The sequence below is a fragment of the Lytechinus variegatus genome, chromosome 17 (genome assembly GCF_018143015.1).
Source record: "Lytechinus variegatus isolate NC3 chromosome 17, Lvar_3.0, whole genome shotgun sequence".
Taxonomy (NCBI): domain Eukaryota; kingdom Metazoa; phylum Echinodermata; class Echinoidea; order Temnopleuroida; family Toxopneustidae; genus Lytechinus; species Lytechinus variegatus.
This window is the reverse complement of record NC_054756.1, coordinates 13241608-13263516: the sequence shown is the minus strand read 5'-3', so window position 1 is coordinate 13263516 and position 21909 is coordinate 13241608. Positions and strand designations below refer to the sequence as shown.

Below are 21909 nucleotides of genomic sequence, written 5' to 3'. Positions count from 1 at the left end.
TTACTGGTGTTGTTTTCAACACTTCCCTGGTGTTTTCCGATATGAACGCCGGGCTGGTGTTGAATTAACAACGGTGTTTTGTAGTGTATTTTATATTTAATTTCAATTTGAATTGTATTTTTCCCCAGGATTCTGAGATGCAGAAACTGTATTAAAGTGAAAAATTCTTTGTAATTCATTACACGGGCATGATGGTACCATGATAGAAAATAGCAATGGATAATTTAATATTCAACATTTCAAAATGTTCATATTGAGACGCAAGGTCTTAGTAAGCCATGTGTATTAGTGTATAAACTGCTTTGCACTGCTAATTGATGCACACAAAAAACATTATATTATGTATATATATGTATATATATATATATATATATATATATATATATATATATATATATATATAATATATATATATATATATATATATATGTATGTATGTATGTATATATATATGTGTGTGTGTGTGTGAAGCTATACATGTACAACAGCTTTGGCAACTCTTTTATTTAAATATTGTAAAGAAATGGATGAAGAGAACAATGGTAGACGTAGCTTAAATCCAGAGCTATCTACCCTTTGGAAAAATTGGTTATACCGAAAAAATGTCTCTGCCGGGCATCGAACCCGGGCCCCCAGCTTTAATATATATATATATATATATATTAAACCCTGTTTAAAAAATAAACATTGAGGTAGTGAAACACGACAGTGTTAAACAACAAAATTTCATTTTCAATATAATAGTTGCATCTACTACTGTAATTCTCATGATGTAGTAACCAATATTGTATAGCCTTCTAACAGTATAATTTTACTGTGTACCAGTACATTTTTATACCACAATATTATACAATCAACTTAAATCGATCTTTCTTTGACCAAGGCATTGATATATATACACCACGAAATATTACACTACAGAACCCATAAGTTATATCGTGGGGGCTATGCACAGCTAGAAAATAAAGCTCAGCTCAGCGTATAGCAAAAGGTCGTTTATGCTTCTTTCTAATAACTTCCATATTATTGGTTATTATAAGTGTTGGATATATTCAATGGAGACTTAAAAGCGGAGTCTGATGCTGAATGAGGACACCTCTACGCCATTAAGCAACAGCGACATCTGTACCTTCTTGTTTGTATCTGGATTGTTTTCTTTTAACCTGTTTAATTATGAACGGGAATGACTTTCGAATCCCATCCACCAATGATGTCACTATAGAGTTAGAGGAGGGTTACGCAGAAGCGCCGCCGCAGACTACCACAGCAAGAGTGGAAACTAAAACTCATCGAAGGCAGCTCTTTTGGAGTTGGTGGATAGCATTATCTCGAAGTGCCCCGGAGGGAATAGGCGTGGCAGGATTAAAGTACGCCTTACTTCCTACGGAAAGTTGGTGCAGACGGTGAGGAGTTTATAATTTCGTATTATCATTTTTCGTGAATGAGACTTATGAAGGAAATAATTGAAGCCTGGCGCACATCACTATACGATACGACGGGATTTGGAGTTGGTACTGAAGCACCCCCACCCCCTTGAGATTTTCCTTAGGATGCTGCATGTATTATTTTCCAAAGGCAGCACCCCCTGGAATTCTGGTAGGTGTTTAAAGGGATGCTCCAGGCTGACAGTATTTATATCTCAACGAATAGAGTAAAATTCACAAAGCAAAATGCTGATTTTTTTTTATCAAGATCGGATAACAAATAACGAAGCTATTTAATCTTTAAGATTTGCATTATTCTGGTGAAACAGTTATAGGCATGTCTTCATGAATATTCATTAGGTGGGCTGATGGTGTAATATCCCCATTTTTCTCTTGTATTTCATTATATGAAAATAGGTTTATTTAAAATTTTCTACCAAGAACGAAAACAGATGGAATGACTTCTGATTAAATGCGTTAAATATTTATTGCCGCAACTTTTCGAAGGAGACAAATCATTCACACATTTGTGACAAAATGAAAGAATTGTGATCATGTAATAACGTAAGAATAAGGAAATTTGGGTTGTGACATCACTGGCCCACCTAATGAATATTCATGAAGACATGCCTAGAACTGTCTCACTGGTATAATGCAAATATTTAAAATCCAATTCCTCCGTTATTTGTAATTCAATTTTGATGAAATTTTAAGCATTTTGCTCTATCAATTTTACTTAGATATAAATATCTTCAGCCCGGAGTATCCTTTTAAAAATGGTGAAATGTAAGGAAAATTAAACCTTATTTGCTTTATTTTATTCATTTTTTTGGAAGGGGTCAAATTTCTCCGGACCAAAATAACCCTAACATTTCAATGAACACCTTTTTTTGGGGGGGAGGTCAAACTTACACCAGCATCCCCACCAAAAAATCATCCCCAGGGCCATGATTGGATTTACTTTAATTCCTATATACACTTGTGCTAAAATAGAATTAGTGAACCCCACCAAAAAATGCACTCTTTCATGATGAACGATGAATGTAGACACCATCTCTGCAGTGTTCGGCGAGCCAAGAGAAACAATCTTTACTGAATTTAATATTATTGTCACATGACTTATCACTTAAAACATGGCGGAACTTGAATACATTAAATAGTTTTATTTTTTGTTGGATTCCCCAACCTTTGAGAACCATTGTAAATGTTATAGGGAGGCTCGACATAGACTTGAATATTGAATTTCAATACTCATACCACTATTCGAAATTGGTATTAATAAGATTTTGTATAAGTTGGAATGTTCATACAAACTGTTTTTTATAATCTATTTGGAAATAGGATCGATATGGAACGTGTTGTGTCCGCCGGGCTAATTCGTCGACAAGAAAGTTGGCCTAAACGTGATCTTCAATATTTTGTCGCATACAAAAGATGTAGGGACCGTGGACACACAACTATAATGCAATATATGATACAGATTTATTAAACTGATTGAACTTAACATTGCAAAACAGAGGCATATTGAAGGATTGCACTATAAAAAATGGACCCCTGTTGAAAAAATCTTTTGATTATACCATTGATATACAGATAATGTTATTTGTTACCCACTTTTCATGTACAACTGTGATGTATGTTTTTGTATCGTTTTTTTTTGTGAGTGTATCCTATACCATTGTAAATGTGATTGATATTATGATTATTGTTGTACATACCGATTGTTTGATCAAAAAAAAAGGTTTAAAAGAAAAAAAATATATATGATACAGATTGCCTCTACCAGGAAATGTGATAGTGCATGACGTAACATGAAAAGAGACACAACAGAAGTTCACGGTAGCAGTGGAAATTAGGGCACTAGCGAAACTTCATATCTGGAAATCTATAACTGAGCGAAGTACCCAATTTAAGGAACGAAATCAAAATTCAATTTCTCGTAGATTTCGGCGATGATTTCACTTTATACTTGCTCTTTTCTTACATAGTCTAATAATTACAGTAGGGGGAGGGGCGGGATAAAATTAGATCAAATCGGACCTACCACGAAAGGAAATTTTATTGGAAATTATATCCTCATTGTACTTTATGGGACAAGTATTTGCAGGTGCTTTCTCTTATGCTGATGATTTAATCCTACTGTCACCTAATGTTGTTGCCCTCAACAGAATGATCTTTATTTGTTCGCAGAGTGTTGAAAGTTCTTTGGCAAACACACAATGTTACTTTTGTTGTGTGGGTATTTTTATGGTTTGAACTGTATTTTTTTTTACAATGTTTATATATATATATATATATAGTGAATATGTTTGGATTTTTTTTAAATTATATATTATAGTTATGTTTGTTTTGTAAATTGGGAAATATTATATTTTTGTACATGTGCTTTTTTATGCGAATAAAGAAGACTCTGAATTATAGGCGATTCAATCACGCTGTTGATGATTTCAAATATTTCTAATAAATCGAGGCCTTGATTACTAGACAAGATGCAATACCCAGTAGTAGCCCCGCCCTTTAAAGAACCCTCCCCACCACCGCTTATGCGATTGTATCTTTCCTTCCTACCTCTCTCCATTTCTCTTCCTCTCTTCTGTGTCTTCTTCTCTTTACATTTCTATATACTCATTTTCCCCTCCGATTTTTCATTCTATTTCCACTCACTTTCTCCCCCCCCCCACCCTCTCTCTCTCCCCCTTACTCCTTCTGACTCTTCTTCTATTTCGTTTCCTTCCCTCCCTTTTGCTCATTTCTACTCCCCCTCCCCTCTCTTCTCTTCCTCTTTCTCATTGTCTCTTTCTCAATATCTGTTTCTCTAGGTTGGGATGGCTGGTTATCCTCATCTGCGCCGTATCGGCCTGTACGTTCATGATCGTTGACAGGTCTCTCTATTTCGCCTCCACTCCTCTCTCAGTCGACATCAGCGTTAACCAGACTTCGACCGAGCTAACCTTCCCAAAGGTCGTCATCTGTAATTTCAATTCATTTGTGTGAGTAATTAATCCAATTAATGTCATTGTCACACCCCCGAAACAGACTCCAGTCCGATTGATGATATGCCAATCAAAACAACATATGAGCTTGAATTGATCTGTCAGTTTTGTTTGTTGGTTGTTGGTAGTTGTGTGTGTGTGTGGGTGGGGGTGTGTAGGTGAGGGGTGTGTGTGAGGTAGGGGGTAATAGTATCACCTCGTTTAGAAATTCTCACGACGCCTCATTTTGTATGATAAAAAGTTCTTTTTTACGTACTTCCGTAAATAGAAGCTTGTCCTCCTGTGTTTCCACTTTACATGTTTTAAAAAATTTGATTTTTTTTGTTTTGTTTTGGGGGGTGCTGGTGAATTTGCTCAATTTTTTTAACTTAAAGGGGGTACTCCGGGCTGAAAATAGTTATGTTAAAAAATAGAGTAGGATTCACGAGCAAAATGCTACTAATTTCAACAAAAGCTGATAACAAAGAACGGTACACTGTTAAAAGAACCCTGATTTTACAGAAAAAGGAAAGAAGATTTTGCAAAAAGCAATAACAGAATCATTCTGTAAATTCATAAAACAGGGATTTTTCTGCAATTTGACAGATTACGTCTGTTTAAAAAGGGGGAAATGGTGTTTCATTAAAGGAAATTTGTAAGGTTCCATACACCAAATACCGATATCCTGTAAGATTACGCAATCGGGTAAGATTACAGGTGTTCTCGAGACTCTGCTGCAGGAACTTCTATTATATTAAGAATAAATTTTCTAACAGTGTAATTACTAAATATTGAAGTTTGAAAATAGTTTGTGACAACATTTTATATATACGTCATCATAAATATTCATTTGGTGGGCTAGTGACGTCGCATCCGCACTTTCCCTTTTCATATGCAATTACCTGGAATCATAATTATTTCATATTTTTATACATGCGTGAGTGATATGTCTCCCTTGCAATAAAATGAGTTGCAAAACTCAATGCTAATCCAAGTTTTTTTTTTCTAGTTGGAGGTGGAGAAAATTTGAATAAACTTTATTTCATGTAACAAAATACAAAAGAAAATAAGTGTGGATATGACATCCTCGATTTGCTTATTGAATATTCTTTTATCGATACATGCGAAGAACTGTTTTTCTGAAATAATATGAATCTTTAATGTCTTAACTTTGTTATTCCTTTTCGATGAAATCTTCCTTCTTTTTGTCTGTTTAATTTTTCTTTATCTGTGACTGTTCAAATCACATCAGTTTCAGACTTGAGTACCCCTTTGATACCTATTAGCATGATTAGTGTTCTTGTTCAGAAATTGCTCCATGTCATTTGTTCCGGTATTAATTGATCCGCTGCAAAGTCCACACATGAATGGAATGACCGACTTCAACCCTCTGGATTTAACAATATACACTATCCTAAACATAACCATAAACCTAACATAAATTTCTATTGCCTCCCTAGCCCTAATCCTATATCTCAAGACGAAATAAAGCCCGTAGCAAAATGTCCTGTCACCTGAGAAATAGGCGGGATTTTTTTACAGTGCGTGTCTCTTACTTGTGAAATCGTTCTTGTGTAGTTCGTACTTTTTATAATGTAATTTCTCCTCTAAAGGACAAGTCCACCCCAACAAAAAGTTGATTTGAATAAAAAAGAGAAAAATCCAACAAGTATAACACTGAAATTTCATCAAATCGGATGTAAAATAATAAAAAAAAAGTTTCGCTTAATTTCACGAAAGAGTTATATGCACATCCTGGCTGGCATGCAAATGAGGAGACTGATGATGCCATCCACTCACTATTTGTTATGTATTTTATCATATGAAATGTGAAATATTCTAATTTTCACCTCATTGTCAAGTGATAAAACGATTGATTCCTCCCTGAACATGTAGAATTAGCATTGTTTAATACTATATGGTTCAGTCAAGTTGGTCCTTATTGTCATATAGACAAAAAATGAAAAATTGTATAAATCCAACAATAAAAACCAAATAAATATTGAGTGATGGACATCATCGACTGACTCACCTAGAGCTCTGTTTTGTGAAAAATAAGCGAAACTTTAAATGTCATAACTTTCTTGTTTTACATAAAATTTTCATGAAGTTCTCAGCACTATGCAAGTTTGATTTTTCTCTATTTAATTAAGTCAGCATTTTCTTGGGGTGGACTTGACCTATAATGTATTTAAACATCGAAATCTCCATCATGGACTTTGCATTCGTCATTTTTCTGTTTTCTTCTTCAGAAAATCCAAAACACAGGCCCATCCAGCGCTCGATAAGGTACTTCGGATTTACGAGAACAGTCGATATAATCCCAATAAAAACATAACACTGTCAGAGGACGAGGTGGAAGAAATTCGCAAACACGATATGACGGAAGTATACAATGAATTAAAACACACGAAGGAGGATATGTTTATCAGGTAATGTTTCATGGGATGTTTTATTACAATTATACGGCTTTTAGTTTCAATGAAAAAATGGAACTTATTGCACAAACATATGGTTTCACCGCAACTGTCAATAATGGTATTCAGAAATCGTTTTCATCAATAAATCATAATAGCTAACATGTAATTAGTTAGATAAAACTTACTTCCCAATCCCTCGTCTCTCTACACATGTTTATATTTGGGAGATCTTCAATGTAAGCAAGACAAAGAAGACGTAGTTGTCTGATTTGTTGCAAAAAAGAACTACCAATGCGTGTGTGTTTTGAGGAGGTGGATTAATGCTCCACAAACAATCATTCACAAACTTTCAGGAAAGAAAAAAAATATTGTTGATTATGATACCAAGTACATGATATAAAAGTGTAGTTATCTTTATGCCAAGTAAAAAAAAATAGTAGTTGATCGTCCGGGTTTTTCGAGAGCAGTGATGAGGGAGGTGCTTACTATTTGCTATTTACTATTTGTATTTAAAACAAGGAGTCGTTTTCTCGGCCCATTTTTTGACATCAGTGATGAAGGAGGACCTTACTATTTACTACTTTTTTTGCTATTTTTTAATAAAATGATTTTCAGGCCATGTCAGGCTCGATTTATGTGATCGATGCATGCTCAATATTAATGATAAATGAGCTTGAATATATATATATATACATTGTATATACTCCTGAAGAAGACGGAGGTCCGTCGAAAATTCGAGTAAAGAATAAAAGCTATATGGCATTGAAAGCATTACCATTTATCTTCAGCATATTTTGTTACTATTAGAGAAGCCAATACGTGAAACTTTAAGATATATATATATATATATATATATATATATGCTGACAAATGCGGTCAAGCCTTTCATACCGTACGTTACTCGGTATTTAAGTGCGACTCTAAGTCATACTTCAACATTTGTGAAACATCCTCAGCATTTGCTAAATATTGATAAGCACGCGTATTTATCACTTCTTTTTACATTTAATTGCAGAGTAGTATTTGGCGGTCAGCAAGTTCTTTTAGAGGACATCGTACCTGTCTTTACTACATTTGGGGTATGCTATCAGATTAATGACGGGCAAGATGGAAGAAAATTACTAAAAGCTGCGGGTGCCGGTATGGATAATCCCAATTCTTCTACTAGTGCTACTACTATTATTACTTCTCCTTCAACTTCTACTACTACTTCTACTATACTACTACTACTACTACTACTACTACTACTACTATTACTACTACTACTACTAGTACATGTACTACTACTACTACTATATAAGGTTTTTATAAATTGTCTGATACTACTAGGGACAACAATCGCGCTCATTCCCTTTTTTTCGGAGTCATTCATGAAATAAAACTTGATTCAACTTTTTAGTTACTTAATTTTTGACCTTGAAAATAACCTTTTTTCTGGTGGTTGGGGCAAATGCCTATTTAGAGTGATGGGCGTCCAAAACTTGCAAATTGCCAGACTTCCAAGAAAGCATCGAAGATACATTGCCTTTTATATTTGCAATTCAATTGATATTACAGTTTTAAGGCTAATATTGCTAAGCGAAAACTGTATCTATCAAATAGATATTATAAGAACAATGAATATAGTTCACTTATCATTCATAAGAAAACATATTGAAATATTTATTTTAAAAATGACAATCAAATATCATGTACTTGGTCTTCATTCAATATATTGGTTATCCAGTAATCCCTTAAAAGGAAAATCATATGACAAATTCAGTTATAATATTTCTATAATTTTGACGAAAAATTCAATGTAAAAATAACTATTTTGGTAGCTTTGTTTTGTACTTTTTCACTTTGTACTTTTGATGAAAATCATTAAAAGTACGATATGCTCAACTGAATGAGGACATTATAGGGCAGCCAATTGTGAAACACAGTTGATTTGTTTTAGGTTAGAAGTCGAGGTGTTATTACTAAAGAAAACTAACAACAGATAAAGAAGATTTTCCGTCTTGTAAATAGTAGAGTATGTGAGGACGCCATTCGTAACTAGCTCTTGTGGGGTCTTATGTCATCTTCAATGCTAGGGCAGAGCCGCAATGGACAGATATGACTCTTTTAGATTGTAAATCACGACATGCACGGGAAGCCTTCTTCTTTCTTTTGTCTTCTTTAACTCACCTTTCCACTCTTCCACCCCTCTTTCTCTCAACTCTCCTTTTATCTTTCTCACTCTCTTTCTTCTCCTCTCTCTATCTCTCTCTCTCTCTCTCTCCCACTACTTTTTCCCTATCTTCACCTTTCCCCTTCTCATCCATGTAGAATACTCCATGCTATCTTGTCAGCTCATCTAGTCTTCTGGATGTATAAATAGGTAGATGATTTTTGTAAAGTAAATTATATGACAATAATGCAATATCTCATTCACAAAATTTTGTATTGCACTTCCTTACTTCTTCTTATTCCTCTTTTTCCTCAATCTCATTTTCCTTCTCTGACTTCTTTTTTTATCCTGTTTATCCCCTTCTTTTCGCTCATCACACGTTTTCTTCCTCCTATTTCTCTTCATCAAGTCCACTCCATCTATTTCCCCTCTATCCTCTCTTCATTTCAGTTGTAAGGGTGTGTGCTTAATCTATTTCAATTTCCTTTTCTGCAATCATCAATTTATAATCGTTGCATGTAAATTTGACTGTAATGTGTATAATATTGTGCATCTGTAATTGTTTTATTAGTCCTGTACTTCGTCCAAAAAAATCCGAGTAACCTGTACTTATTTTTATTGTTTATAACTTCCCTTTGTTTTGCTTTGAATAAAGATAATATTTAAAGAAAAGCCATTTGACGTCCTGTTTCTTATTTACTTTGCACTTATTCAAGGAAGGATCTTTGGTCTGAGTATGATACTCAACGTAGAACAAGACAAGTATTACTACAACACGTTCTTGAAGGATGCAGTTGGTTTTTCCATTCATCTACTTGATCAAAATGATACCACTTACTTGCACAAGGAAGGATTTCAGGTGGGACCGGGCACGTCTACAGCAGTATCTATCACTGCTAGACAGGTATATATTTTCCATTATGTTACCATCATGTTTCTTGACCATATAAATGAAATGCACTATTCACTGACAGACTGGTAAATATTTTTGCTATATTAAATTCTAGATCCGGGACCTGTTGAGTGATAGTTTATTTTATCGTGGCATTGTCATTCACTTGTGAAGTTATTGTGACGGCTTTATGGTTTATCAAATATAGGAATATCACGGGTTTCTATCGCCTCCAGACTGCTTATCTTATTATTTGGCATTATTCGATAATTTGAATATCTTCATGACCTTTGTAGAGGTGCTGTGGCTCAGTGGATAAGTCTCCGGACTGTGAACCACAAGGTCCGGGGTTTAAATCCCATCACAGCAGTAGCGTCCTTTGGGAAGGCGTTTATCTACATTTGCCACTCTCGACCCAGGTGTAGTAAATGGGTACCCGGTAGGAAGGAATTCCTTGAATGCTTGGTACGCCCGATCAGGTTAGCCGTGCTAAAGCTGGGGTAATAGTATGCAGCGCTTAGAAACATTCGTATTAAGCGCTATATAAGAAATTGCATATTATTATTATTATATTATCTTTGTCAGCGGCTGGGCAGACTTATGTCGATTTTTTTTTAAATTAACCACAGCATCTATCTTAAAAATGGATAAGAATATATACCAATGTAATTCATTACCACTGTGCTGCCCCCTCCCTCTTTGTTTTTCGTTCTCCCCCCCCCCCCCTTTCTCTCTCTCTCTCTCTCTCCCTCTCCCTCTTTCTCTCTCGTCTCTATATGTAGATATACAACGAGAAGCCGCCTTACGGAGTTTGTGGAGAAAAGAAACTGCAACATCATTACAAATATTCCAGAAATAAGTGTCTTGTCGAATGCTTAACCCAAGCTATGGTATCAACATGCGGCTGTCGAACGCCCTCGCTTCCAGGTACTTGTTTGTGGATTAGTACAACGCACTAATTTCATTCAGTGGTTAAGTATTCAATTACAAATATCGCACAAATTCTTCATGCTTTCAGTAGTCGTACCTTTAATCATGATATAAATCAAGAGACATTGCAAAAGCATAAGCCTTGTAAACCACTGGCCTACATGTGGGTTGAACTGAGGGGGGGGGCATGAATTGGCCCCTTTGATTTTCTCCACAGAAAAAAGTGGGAGATAATGACCGAGAAGAAAAAGAAAAAACAAGTTGGAATAGGATGTCATGTTCTAAAATATTATGTCAAAATAATTATATCACAAAATTAAATTACATAGCAAGTTAAAATATTCCTTGCTTCAATCGCTCGCAGTTTAATAGATTTGTTTTGGCTCATTAGGCTACTGATGTTAACTCTGGTACATAGTAATGTCATCATTAATTGAGGATATTGTTTGTGTAATATTAACATCAAATATGCTACAGTTTATTATTTTACTAATTCAGGTTCTGATGAGGGTCAGACGTCCGAATGCTTGAAAATCAGGGTATATTATTCTTGCAACGACCTCGCTTCACTTTCTGTTGATCTCGATAAAAGTATATACGAGTATATCACGTTTAACATGTTTTAATGGCGAAAATAAAGCTGGATATGGAATGATGTACAACACCATAAAAGTTATTTTGATGTATTTTTTTTCTCTTTTTATTATATTAAATAGGCAATGCACCCGTGTGTGATGCAATTGCTGTTGGAACATGCACCAACATGTTTTTTGGTAAGTGTAATTGCAAACGCAATTTTTTTCTCTCTCTCTCTGTTCAATTCCTAGATATTTCATGACTGTTGAGACAAATAAACAAACGTTTAGAAATATTATGGCAAGCCGTTTGAACTCCTGATCACTTCTTGATATCGAGAAATCAAATTCTTGGAACCAAATAGACAAACCCTTCATATCCTCACACTGACACTCGCCCCCCCCCCCCCCCCTTCCATCACATACTGTAAGAAACTCAACACTCAAAGATTCTAGGCGAGGCGAGTCGATGGGGAACGCGTGAGAGAGTTAGAGGGCGGCTGGTCGTCTCCTCACTCACTTCTGCCCTTTCCAGACTGAGTAGGTTTTTGTTTTAAAGGGGAAGTTCACCCTGAAGTAAACTTTGTTGTAAAAATAGCAGAAAAAATATTTAAAATATTGGTGAAGGTTTGAGGAAAATCCGTTAAAGTTAAGAAAGTTATTAGAGTTCAAAGTTTTGGATTTGTGACGTCATAAACGAGCAGCTGCCCTATGTGTTATGTAATATAAAATGCATGAATTTCAAACTCTGTATGGTTCCTGATGACTTAATTTTGTTTTCTATTCATGATCGGGTGTGAAGTAATTTGTCTATTGATATACAAAAGGTAAAGTGAAAACCATTTTAAATTTTCTGAAAAAATGACATTTCATTGATTTTTACCACTATCTATATTTTTTATCGCTATGTAGGAATGCTGCTCGCATATGACGTCACAAATCAAATAATTGAAATTCTAATTACTTTTTAACTATTTGATGAATTTTTCTTAAACCTTCGGCAATATTTTTTATTATTTTCTGCTATTTTTACAATAAACTTTTTGTCAGGGTGAACTTCCCCTTTAATGCTTTGCATCATGGTCTTTCTTTTTTTTTTAAAATAACTTTGCCAAAATTTGTTGCTGACTGGTTTCCATTCCAGGGGTTCTTGCTCATGTAAAAGTATGTATTGTTTTAATGAAATGATATACATGTACTCCGCTTTCTCCCTGTTGTTTTTTCTTTCTTTTTTCTTTATTTTCCTTGTCACTCCAATCTTCTGTATATATTTTTATTTATCTTTGATTTTTTATGTAACTTTTATAGTGAAATTTTATGTAAATGGTTTGTTTGTTGATGTTTTATCAATAAAAACATAAATAAAAAAATCTTGGAACCAGGAAACAATTTTGCGTTTTAACCGAAATGTCAACTGTTAATCAATGAAATAAGATGACATTAGGGCTTGTCATATGATGACTACAACACATTAATATCACAACCCCTGGAAAATATGTAAAATAGACTGCTATTTTATGGATTTAAATATGCAAAATAAGAAATTTTACAACCATTTGGTGAAGGGTTTCTGTGTGTGTGTCTTGTTTATCCATGCCGGTTAACTGTAAACGCCTGTTTATTTCTAGCGTTTAAACATCGTTCAGAATAAAGCTAATGACAGAGGCATATTTTTTACAGGGGGGGGGGGTTAATGCATTTATGAAGCCCACATATTGAGGCCCTGTTTGTGTCGTAGCTATAGTGTGTGTGCATGGTTGTGGTAATACATACAGAAAATTGATCAACTTGAAGACAATAGCAATGAAAGGGGATTGTTCCGTAGTCCAAATGTAGTTTGTCCATATATCTTTTTTTCTGAAAAAAAGAACTTCCTTTATTTATTTATTTAAAAATAATACGTCCTACCGATCCTGGCTTTCGGGAAGGGCAAACAAACAATTTTTAAGTCCACTTTAAGAAGTAAAACTTTATTTCATCCTTTCGCTTTATTATGAAAATCTAAAGAGATCGGTAACATAAGTTTGTGCGATCCCGATTCTGTTGGTGCGTGCAGCAATACCTTCTTTGGTTCGTATAATACAGCCTTTCTCCTTATATGAATTTATGAAGAGTTTAGTTACAAAAAGGGTGAGATCCACTTTTGACCATTCAGAGAAAAACCAATTTTTTTTCATTCTCACGTATTGCAATATTCTTATGAGAAATTAAATTGTCATGATGTACAACCCTATCATGTGAACATAAAATTGTGTATAAAAGAAATCTACCTGTCTTCATTTTTTTACATATATATTTTCAAAACTTATTATTGTGGACCTAACCCTTTTTGCAAGCAAACTGAAATTAATCAAATCTCTTTTGATTAAAAAGTGATTTTTCTTTGCCACTTTCATTCACGTTTTCATTTGAATTTCAAATTTTCTTTGGTATCATCAGAGCGACTAACAATTTAGAGGTTTAGAGACAGAAAAACAATATGTTGTTTGGAGGTTTGCATGGTGGCATGTACAATCGCTGATGTGGTTTACGGTACACCATGTGGAGTGTTCTCGAAACAGTGGATAGCAGAAGGGAAGAAATGGATAGGCTAGAAAGAGGAGATTTGAGAATAGAGTATTCTTTCTTGAAAGTAGTCCTGAAAGGGACTGTAAACCAGAAGGAATTGATGAGTGAGAACAGCTTGAGTAGTAGAGCTGATGAGGAGATGATGGATTGAGTCGGCGAGTAGAGATATAGGTAGTGGAGATAGGCCTCCTTTCAATAATTATTGAAAAAGAACTGGTAAAGGGTCTTTTGAATCCCACAATAAACCTGGTGAGGGAAAATATGCTAGCAAGGACAAAGACACTAACAAGAATCAGGCTAGTGGGTGCACAGAATCAACCAAAGGTCTGAGAGCCGTTCCAAGTGAATGTGAATGTGTGCTCCTGTGAATGTTTTCTTCTTGTGCTCCTGGAAAAATCTTGTTATAACCTAACTTAGCCTTGTCTTATTGCAACTCACGACTGATATGGTTTGCATGATGGACTAACCTAAACCAGGGGATGACTTTGGATTGAAGTTTCACACTTATTAAGTGTTTCCCTGATGGGAACACGACTTGGTTTTTCCTCCGGAGAGATTGTCATGTAAACATGCTGAAAGAATACTTTGAGCGAGAGGCTATTCATCCGGTACACTCTTAAAAATACCTGGTCAATTGACAAAAAATAATTTGTCAAAACGTGGTATTATTTGACAAATTTTGAATTTGATAAATAAATTCGTCATGCAAACAGATGTACTTGAAAAATTGAATTCGTCAATTATTTATGTGAAAATATTTGTCATTAGACAAATTTTAATTCGTAATGAAAAGTGGTCTTATTTTACGAATTTTCATTTTGATTCGTCATGCTAAGAAATCAGTTTGTCATGCATGGAAATTAATTCGTAATGTATGAAATATATTTTGTCATGCATGAAAATTAATTTGTCATGTAGCACTGCACGGAAACCCACTGCATGATGAATCGTTCATATCGCTAACAACAAAGTTGTCATGGCGTGCACAACTTTAAAATTGTCACACAAATATTGACAGTTACACTAGAGCTGTATAAACCTAATTGTTGCACATGTAAGTTAGAACTCTAGATCTAGAAAACTTAATATGTGAGTGATCCGAAATGCAAGACTAGAATAGATTCTAACTTGCTAATCTAGATCTAACCTAAAGATTCTAGGCTTTATCAAATAAAAAAGGATAGACCCTTTAGATATAGGCCTACACTCCACAAAGAATAGGACCTAGCCTAACTCTTAGGTCTAGACCTCTACCTAGTTACGAATACGAGTGGGTAACTATATGAAGTGGAACTTTAAGTACGTTGTCGTTAGATTCTAACCCAAGTTAGATTCTAAGTTAGGTCTAACGTTAGATCTAGTAGATCTACACCACTATAAGTCAGAGTTCTATAGATAGCGTAAACTAGTCTCACGTTAGACCTAACGAGTAACGTTAGATCTACATCTAGAACGTTAGAACAACTAGTTTTTCTTTTAGTCATCCTCAGTCACTAGTCGGTGGTAATTTCCCCTTCTTGTACTTATTCTTGATGTCTTTTGCCTGGAAATAAAATAAATAAATAAATAAATTAGATATGAGTCTAGATCTAATTAGGCCTAACAGTTACGTTGGAGTTACTAGGCCTGTTCCGACGGAATCAGATCAAGTAGAACGGGGTCAAGTCTGATAAGATTCATCGTCTGCAATCGGAGTGACAATATCGATTTGTCAATTCGTGCTTGTTGGATTCGTCAGTTAAAGTAGTTTGTCAAAACAGGATTTACATTCGTTACGTAGAGACGGGAATTAGTATTTCCCGAATTTTAATTTGTCAAACTACTAAATAATTTGTCAATTGGTATAAAGTGATCGTCATAATGGCATGACGAATTTTACTGCCAGTTTGACAAATATTTGCCCCGCTTGACAAATAAAAACTTAGAGTGTATAACACAGGTCAAGGGAGAAGAAAAACATGTAGATGTATATGAATATAAATGCTATGGAAAGACAGATAATGAATTGTCTTATACAGATCTAACTAAGAACGAACCACGTGGTGTAAAGTTGTTGCAGTATAGTAACAGTTTTCTTTTCTTTCTTTTTTCTTTTTTGTGTTTTTGTTATTTTTCATTTTTCTTCTTCTTCACCGTGTTCACATTATCAGGGGGTCATGTGTGTGAAGTGTAGGTGATTGTGTGGGGGGTTTTTTTCTTTCACTTTTTCCTCAAACTATTTTGATTTAATGATATCGTAAAAGGAAAAAAGATGTTCCACTTGAGATTTATATATGTGTATGTATATATATCAATGGAACATCTTTTATGTGTATATATATATATATATATATATATATATATATATATATATAATGTTTTTGTCTGGGGTTAAAAAGGAGGGTTGCGCCAAAATGGCATCAAATGATAAATATGATGGTCGCACTTCTTGCCACTCAGTAGACTTTCTCTTAACTTTTTCATTATTTTTGCCGTAATTTTCGAATTATGTGGTAAAAAATCATTTGCTTGAATATTTCTGTTGTTGTTGCTTTTTCAATATGTTCTCTTTTAGCTTTGAATATTCCTTCTTTAGGCACGAACAATTTTTTTTAACCGAAATATGGGAGAGCGTGTTTTTCATTTCACATCCGTTCATTGTGTGCTACAAAGGTTATGGTGCCTTTGAACAGTGGCATACTGATGGGTGGGGGCTCGGGGTGCCCCCCCTCCCAATAAAAAAAATCATGACCGAGAAAAAAAAGTGGAAAGAAAAATAACACAAAACATAGAAAGTGAAATATGATATCATTTTCTGAATATTATGTCAAAATCACAAAATTTGATATTTTAATGAAAAGTGGAAATTTTGCTTGCTTGGTTCACAACTTTTTAATACATTTTAACCGAGCTGCCAAATCTTGCTCCTAAAAATTGACTCAATACACCATTGTGAATGAAAGACATGAATCCTTTCCTGTTTGTCCTGTCAAGCACATACATGTAATCAAACTTGGTGAAGGACTCAATGACCCTTTGAAAATAGGATTCATGTCTTTAATAGGTACCATAACATAATTTGTTTCACATAATAAAAGGATTTGAATAATTACAAATTCTCACATTTAATAATGCAAATCTCCCTACTTGGGTTGACAAAAAGTCTTATTTTCTTACTTATGAAGAAAAATTCCCAGGTAAAAGAAGGTTTAAATGAAAAACAAAATTATTCAGGTAAATGGATAAATTTCTAAATGAAATTTGACAGCATAATTCGAAAATTATGGCAAAGATAATGAAAAGATTAAGAGAAAGTCTACTGATTAGCCAAAAGTCTAATCGTCAAGTTTCACATTTCTGCCATTTTGGCGCAAGCCTCTTTTTGTACCCCGACAAAAACGTTACGTGTTTGCTCAAGCATGAACAAAATTTATTTTTTTAAATGGCATTTCAAAGATAAGATCTCAGAGCATCTATTAACATAAAAATATGAATATAATATTTCGAAACAAATTTTTATAGACTTTTCAAAACTGTCCCTTTTTTATACGCACTGTATAGGTATGTAGGTGTGTATGTGTGTATATTTGTGTTTGCATTTTATAATTCTTTTCATATAGATTTCAAGAAGATTCTGTTCTTTAACATTATTCCCTTTGTGAATATAAATTTCTATTAAAGAAATATTTACAGATTTACTCTAAGTTTACTTTTTGAATAATCAAGTTCCAATGTTCATCTATGAATTATGTTAAAGATTTCATGAAATACATTATTTTAATATGTTATATATAATGAGAAAGAAATAACAAATGATTAAAAAAATCATTGACATTGTGATCAACACAAATCCGAACATTTAAAAGTAGAAATATATTGAAATATATATGGTACAAAAATACGAGTTGCTAAATAGGAAACCCACAACCTAAGTACTCTGTTCAATTTAATTTAATGAAGTTGAAATGAAGCAGATAAATGTTGTCCGAAGACAACTAGTGCATTTCTTAAATCAAGATATTGTTTACTTTTAGAAATTTTATACTACATTTAAAATCATTAAAATTATTTTGATTGAAAGGCTTTATTTTTTTTTCCTAAGAACCACATTTTCAACATAGTAACTTACATTTAGAGCCCTGTGAATGCCCTTTGAACTGCGAGGAAAGAGACTTTCTTGTTGGGGTGTCCACAACAAAATACCCATCACACTTCAGAGCTAGAATACTAGAAGAATATATCAGGGATGGAGTGCTAAACATCCTGAACACATCATCTATCAATTCCTCCTACATTGAGTGAGTATTTCGTTAAAATGCCTTGTACTAGAAAGATATAGATAGATAGATAGATAAATGGTTTTTATTGTGATAAAAATTAAATTAGCAGCCAAAGGCTGAATAACATGAATTTGTACAGAGTAAAATTTCAGTAATCAAGCAAGCAAAACAGTAAAAAAAAATAACAAAGTATACTAATGTATAATATTTGAAAGGGGATACAAAGTGGAAAGGTTAGGAGTAGACTAAATGTATATACTTTTAACGTAATGAACGTTTTAACATAAATATATATTTCACCAATGTTGAATGAATAACAATACATGTAGATTAAAGAGTGGATTGTATAAAATAATACGTGCTTTTGTGGAAAGAAACAAACGAAAGCTATTAATTAGGTAAAATTGGAGGAAAACACGTATTCCATACAAAGGGTTTATAAATGAAACAGTAATCTGGGTTGGGATTGTTCTCGATATGCTTGATAATGATTATAAAGAAACACTGTGTTGATGGTAATACTAATAGTTGTAGGAATCGGAGTCATGAATGATAATCATAAAGAATTATCTCAAATGGAATCAAAATTAAAAAATGAGAGGACTTTGGGGTAATATGATCTGTACAAACTATACAATTACAGTAGTTACACGATAGGATATCCGGGTGTTTATTGTCAGAAAGCTGCTAATAAACCAGAAATGAAGAATGAATAATGATTATCATGTAGCAACAGTTATCATCATAATATGATGATGATCTTGATAATGAAAAGGGGTTCAAGTTTATCATGATCATGATGATGGTATTGTGGACATTAGTCATGTTAGTGAGCCTGTGTACCGTCTGTCTCTATCCGGTAGATGCTGAATCAGCAATGTTGACAGGTGGTTTTAGGATCCTCTAATGATGATGATGATAGTTTCAAGGGTTAATAATCATGCCTAGATCTTTTCCCCCTAGCTTTCATATATTTAGACCCCGCCATTAAATTAATTTTATTTGAGACATCCCCTTTCACTTTCTTTTCTATTCAATTTCACTTTCACTTTTTATTTAGGGACAACTTCGTTTCCATTGATCTGTTTTTCAGTGACATCAATACCATGGTAGTTACCCAGAAAGCAGCATATACATTCTGGGCATTAATGTGTGAGTAATCATCATCTTTACAATTACAATGATTTTCTTTATTTTCATTATTACCATTATTGCGATTATCATTGTTGTTATTATTATTATTATTATTTATATTATCATATTATTATCAAAATAATGATTTTTATTATCATCTGTGTACAGCCATGTCCTTTGACAAGGCAAGCCTTGTCTACTTTTTACTCTTCATCTGGGTGTTAAATGGGCACCAGGTGGGATCTGACAAGATGATAAATTGGAACGTGTATTCGCCGGCAAAAACGGTTGCCCGACCTGGAAAATCCCGAGGGAGTGGATATGGTGCACTTTATGACTAGAACAGTGATGGATCCCATGACCGGGACAATAATGATTACATGTAAAGCGCTGTTCAAAGCGTTATACTGTATCAATGTAACTGTTACTATGTCATATCATTATTCACCCATTAAAATCATTTGATTATCTTTCAATTTTCAGCTGACATAGGTGGGTCTCTTGGACTATGGCTGGGCGGCAGTCTGCTCACATTATTTGAAATCCTGGACCTATGTGGACACTCGTTCTCCTCTAAGATACGATAGCACCATTTGGAAATTACTACCCGGTCTACAACCGATTTGTCTGCTCTCCGTTTGGGCCCTTTGATCATGCATGGTCTAACCCAGTGCTTGTCAACCTTTTTTTACTCGAGGACCACTTTGACTCCCAATTTTTTTCAAGGCCCACCTACCATAATTTTAAGAAAGTGATATGACTTGTCTCGACTCAAAGATAGACAAGGATTATAATGGGCATATTAGTGCGTGTAACTTTCAGTAGCCCAGCCTTTGAGCCCCTCCTCCAAACGTATACAATCATGACAACAAAACAACTTAATAACAAGAATGCTGAATACCTCCAACATTCGACACACATTGCTTATGATTTTGCATCACTGCCAGTCATGATGAATCAAAATTTAATGTATTTAGGGTCATATTTTCCTACAGTTACATTCAGAGACGTTTCAATTTGTTTCTAGCTCCCTCGCCCTTTTTAAATCGCTTTAAAAAGGTCCATTTTGATGAAAGTATGTTTTCGTGAAATTTGAACGCAAAGCCCTGAAGCACGTTCGAAACAAACAGTTCAAGAACTTACTGCATTCGCAAAGGTCCGGTAAATGGGCGACAATATTAACTAAATCCTACTAACACAACTTCGTCTACATTCTAATAATAATGATAATAATAATAATAATAATTAATAAAAAATAATAATGATGATGATAATATAGCGCTTTTTCCAGAGGATACAAAGCGCTGTTGATTGCATAAGACAAGTTAAGGTTTATAGTTAGTGTGTTTTTGGATGTTTTTATTTTGAAGAGGTCAGGAGAAGAGAGGTTTCGGAGAGATAGTTCTACTAGTTCTACAACTAGTTCATCTACTAACCATGGTCTGCTTGCATTGTAGCGTTCTACTTTTTTGTCTGATCTCCCAATACGCCGCACCTATATTGTCTCATATTCAGTCTAACACCAATTAGTGGTTAGATGATTATATGAACTGTTTGTGAATCAACTATCTTTATGGGAAAACGTGCAAATTTACAATCGGACGAATGACAGATTTGACCATTTGAATTTAAACTAAACAACAGATAGACAAAGTGAGTGTTGGAATAGATGATGGTTGGACCGAGTGGTAATTACACTTGTTTAGGAGACATCAATAGACCATCTCCTTATAGACCTAGTTGATGCAAAGCACCTATTATACTCACCTGTAGGCCATATGAGAGTCTCGCTCAACTCGATATATATTTTAATTTTATGATGTATTGCATTTAATAATAATAATAAAAAATACATCCCGATAACAGCCGATACCAGCCATACATCCCAATATCCCGTCACCAGCCACGAAACGATCCTTCTTCTGTCTGGTATCGGGATGTATTTTTTTATTAGTATTATTACATGCAACACATCATAAAAAAACAAAAAAATATATATATACTGTATCTAGTTGAGCGAGACCCTCAACCCTCAGATGGCCTACAGGCATGACAGGTGCATAGAATATCTGAACTGGCAGGGTCTAATTTATCCAACAGTATCCGTTCTTGTGGGTTAGTGTTTAATAAAGCTGTTCATAAGATTAGAGCGACTTTAAGAACAACTGGTGATCCTACTTTTGGTAAATGGTATACACAAATGGTGATGGTTTAGCGCGAAAGAAAGGTTCACCTATATATCGCCCCCACCCTCCCCATGAAATATTGGGGACAAACAATTTAACGAAATTATGATTATAGAATAAACGAAGCAACATAGAGATTTGTAAAATAGAATTATCCGAATAAGATGATTGGCTGAGGGTTGATCACGTGACAATATTACGGCGACAGCGCATATTTTCAAGCATTTTTTTTAATAGGAAGATCGCGTATCTGGTGCACGGCGGGTGACGTTGTCGCTTATTCCGCCAATCTAAACATCATTTATACCCTTCTTCTCGCCTTCCCAGCATGCTCCTCAGGTGGTCGCACCTTGTGGCGCCGTTTCTTTATACTATTTTGTGCAATTTGACCAAGTTA

The 21909-nt window shown here is 34.4% G+C and overlaps 1 protein-coding gene across 2 annotated transcripts; it reads left to right on the top strand.

The window, feature by feature from the left end:
• Positions 1 to 916: 916 nt before the first annotated feature.
• Positions 917 to 20616, top strand: LOC121431416 (acid-sensing ion channel 1B-like). Of its 2 annotated transcripts, XM_041628981.1 has the most exons (11): positions 917 to 1403; positions 4244 to 4414; positions 6649 to 6828; positions 7832 to 7956; positions 9685 to 9872; positions 10643 to 10787; positions 11507 to 11563; positions 13373 to 13435; positions 18015 to 18210; positions 19253 to 19344; positions 19810 to 20616. In XM_041628981.1, exons 1-11 carry the CDS (start codon positions 1174 to 1176, stop codon positions 19911 to 19913), a joined length of 1551 nt encoding a protein of 516 aa, XP_041484915.1. In that variant the 5' UTR covers positions 917 to 1173; the 3' UTR covers positions 19914 to 20616. The 2 variants fall into 2 exon arrangements, with proteins under 2 accessions (XP_041484915.1, XP_041484916.1); XM_041628982.1 differs by lacking the exon at positions 13373 to 13435.
• The last annotated feature ends 1293 nt before the right edge of the window (positions 20617 to 21909 follow it).

Excerpts from the sequence above, each read along its gene's own strand:
- LOC121431416 (XM_041628981.1), top strand. The coding sequence starts at position 1,174 with ATGAACGGGAATGACTTTCGAATCCCATCCACCAATGATGTCACTATA. Across the intron at positions 6,829-7,831 it reads AAGGAGGATATGTTTATCAG|AGTAGTATTTGGCGGTCAGC; the intron begins GTAATGTTTCAT and ends ATTTAATTGCAG. Across the intron at positions 19,345-19,809 it reads TACATTCTGGGCATTAATGT|CTGACATAGGTGGGTCTCTT; the intron begins GTGAGTAATCAT and ends TTCAATTTTCAG.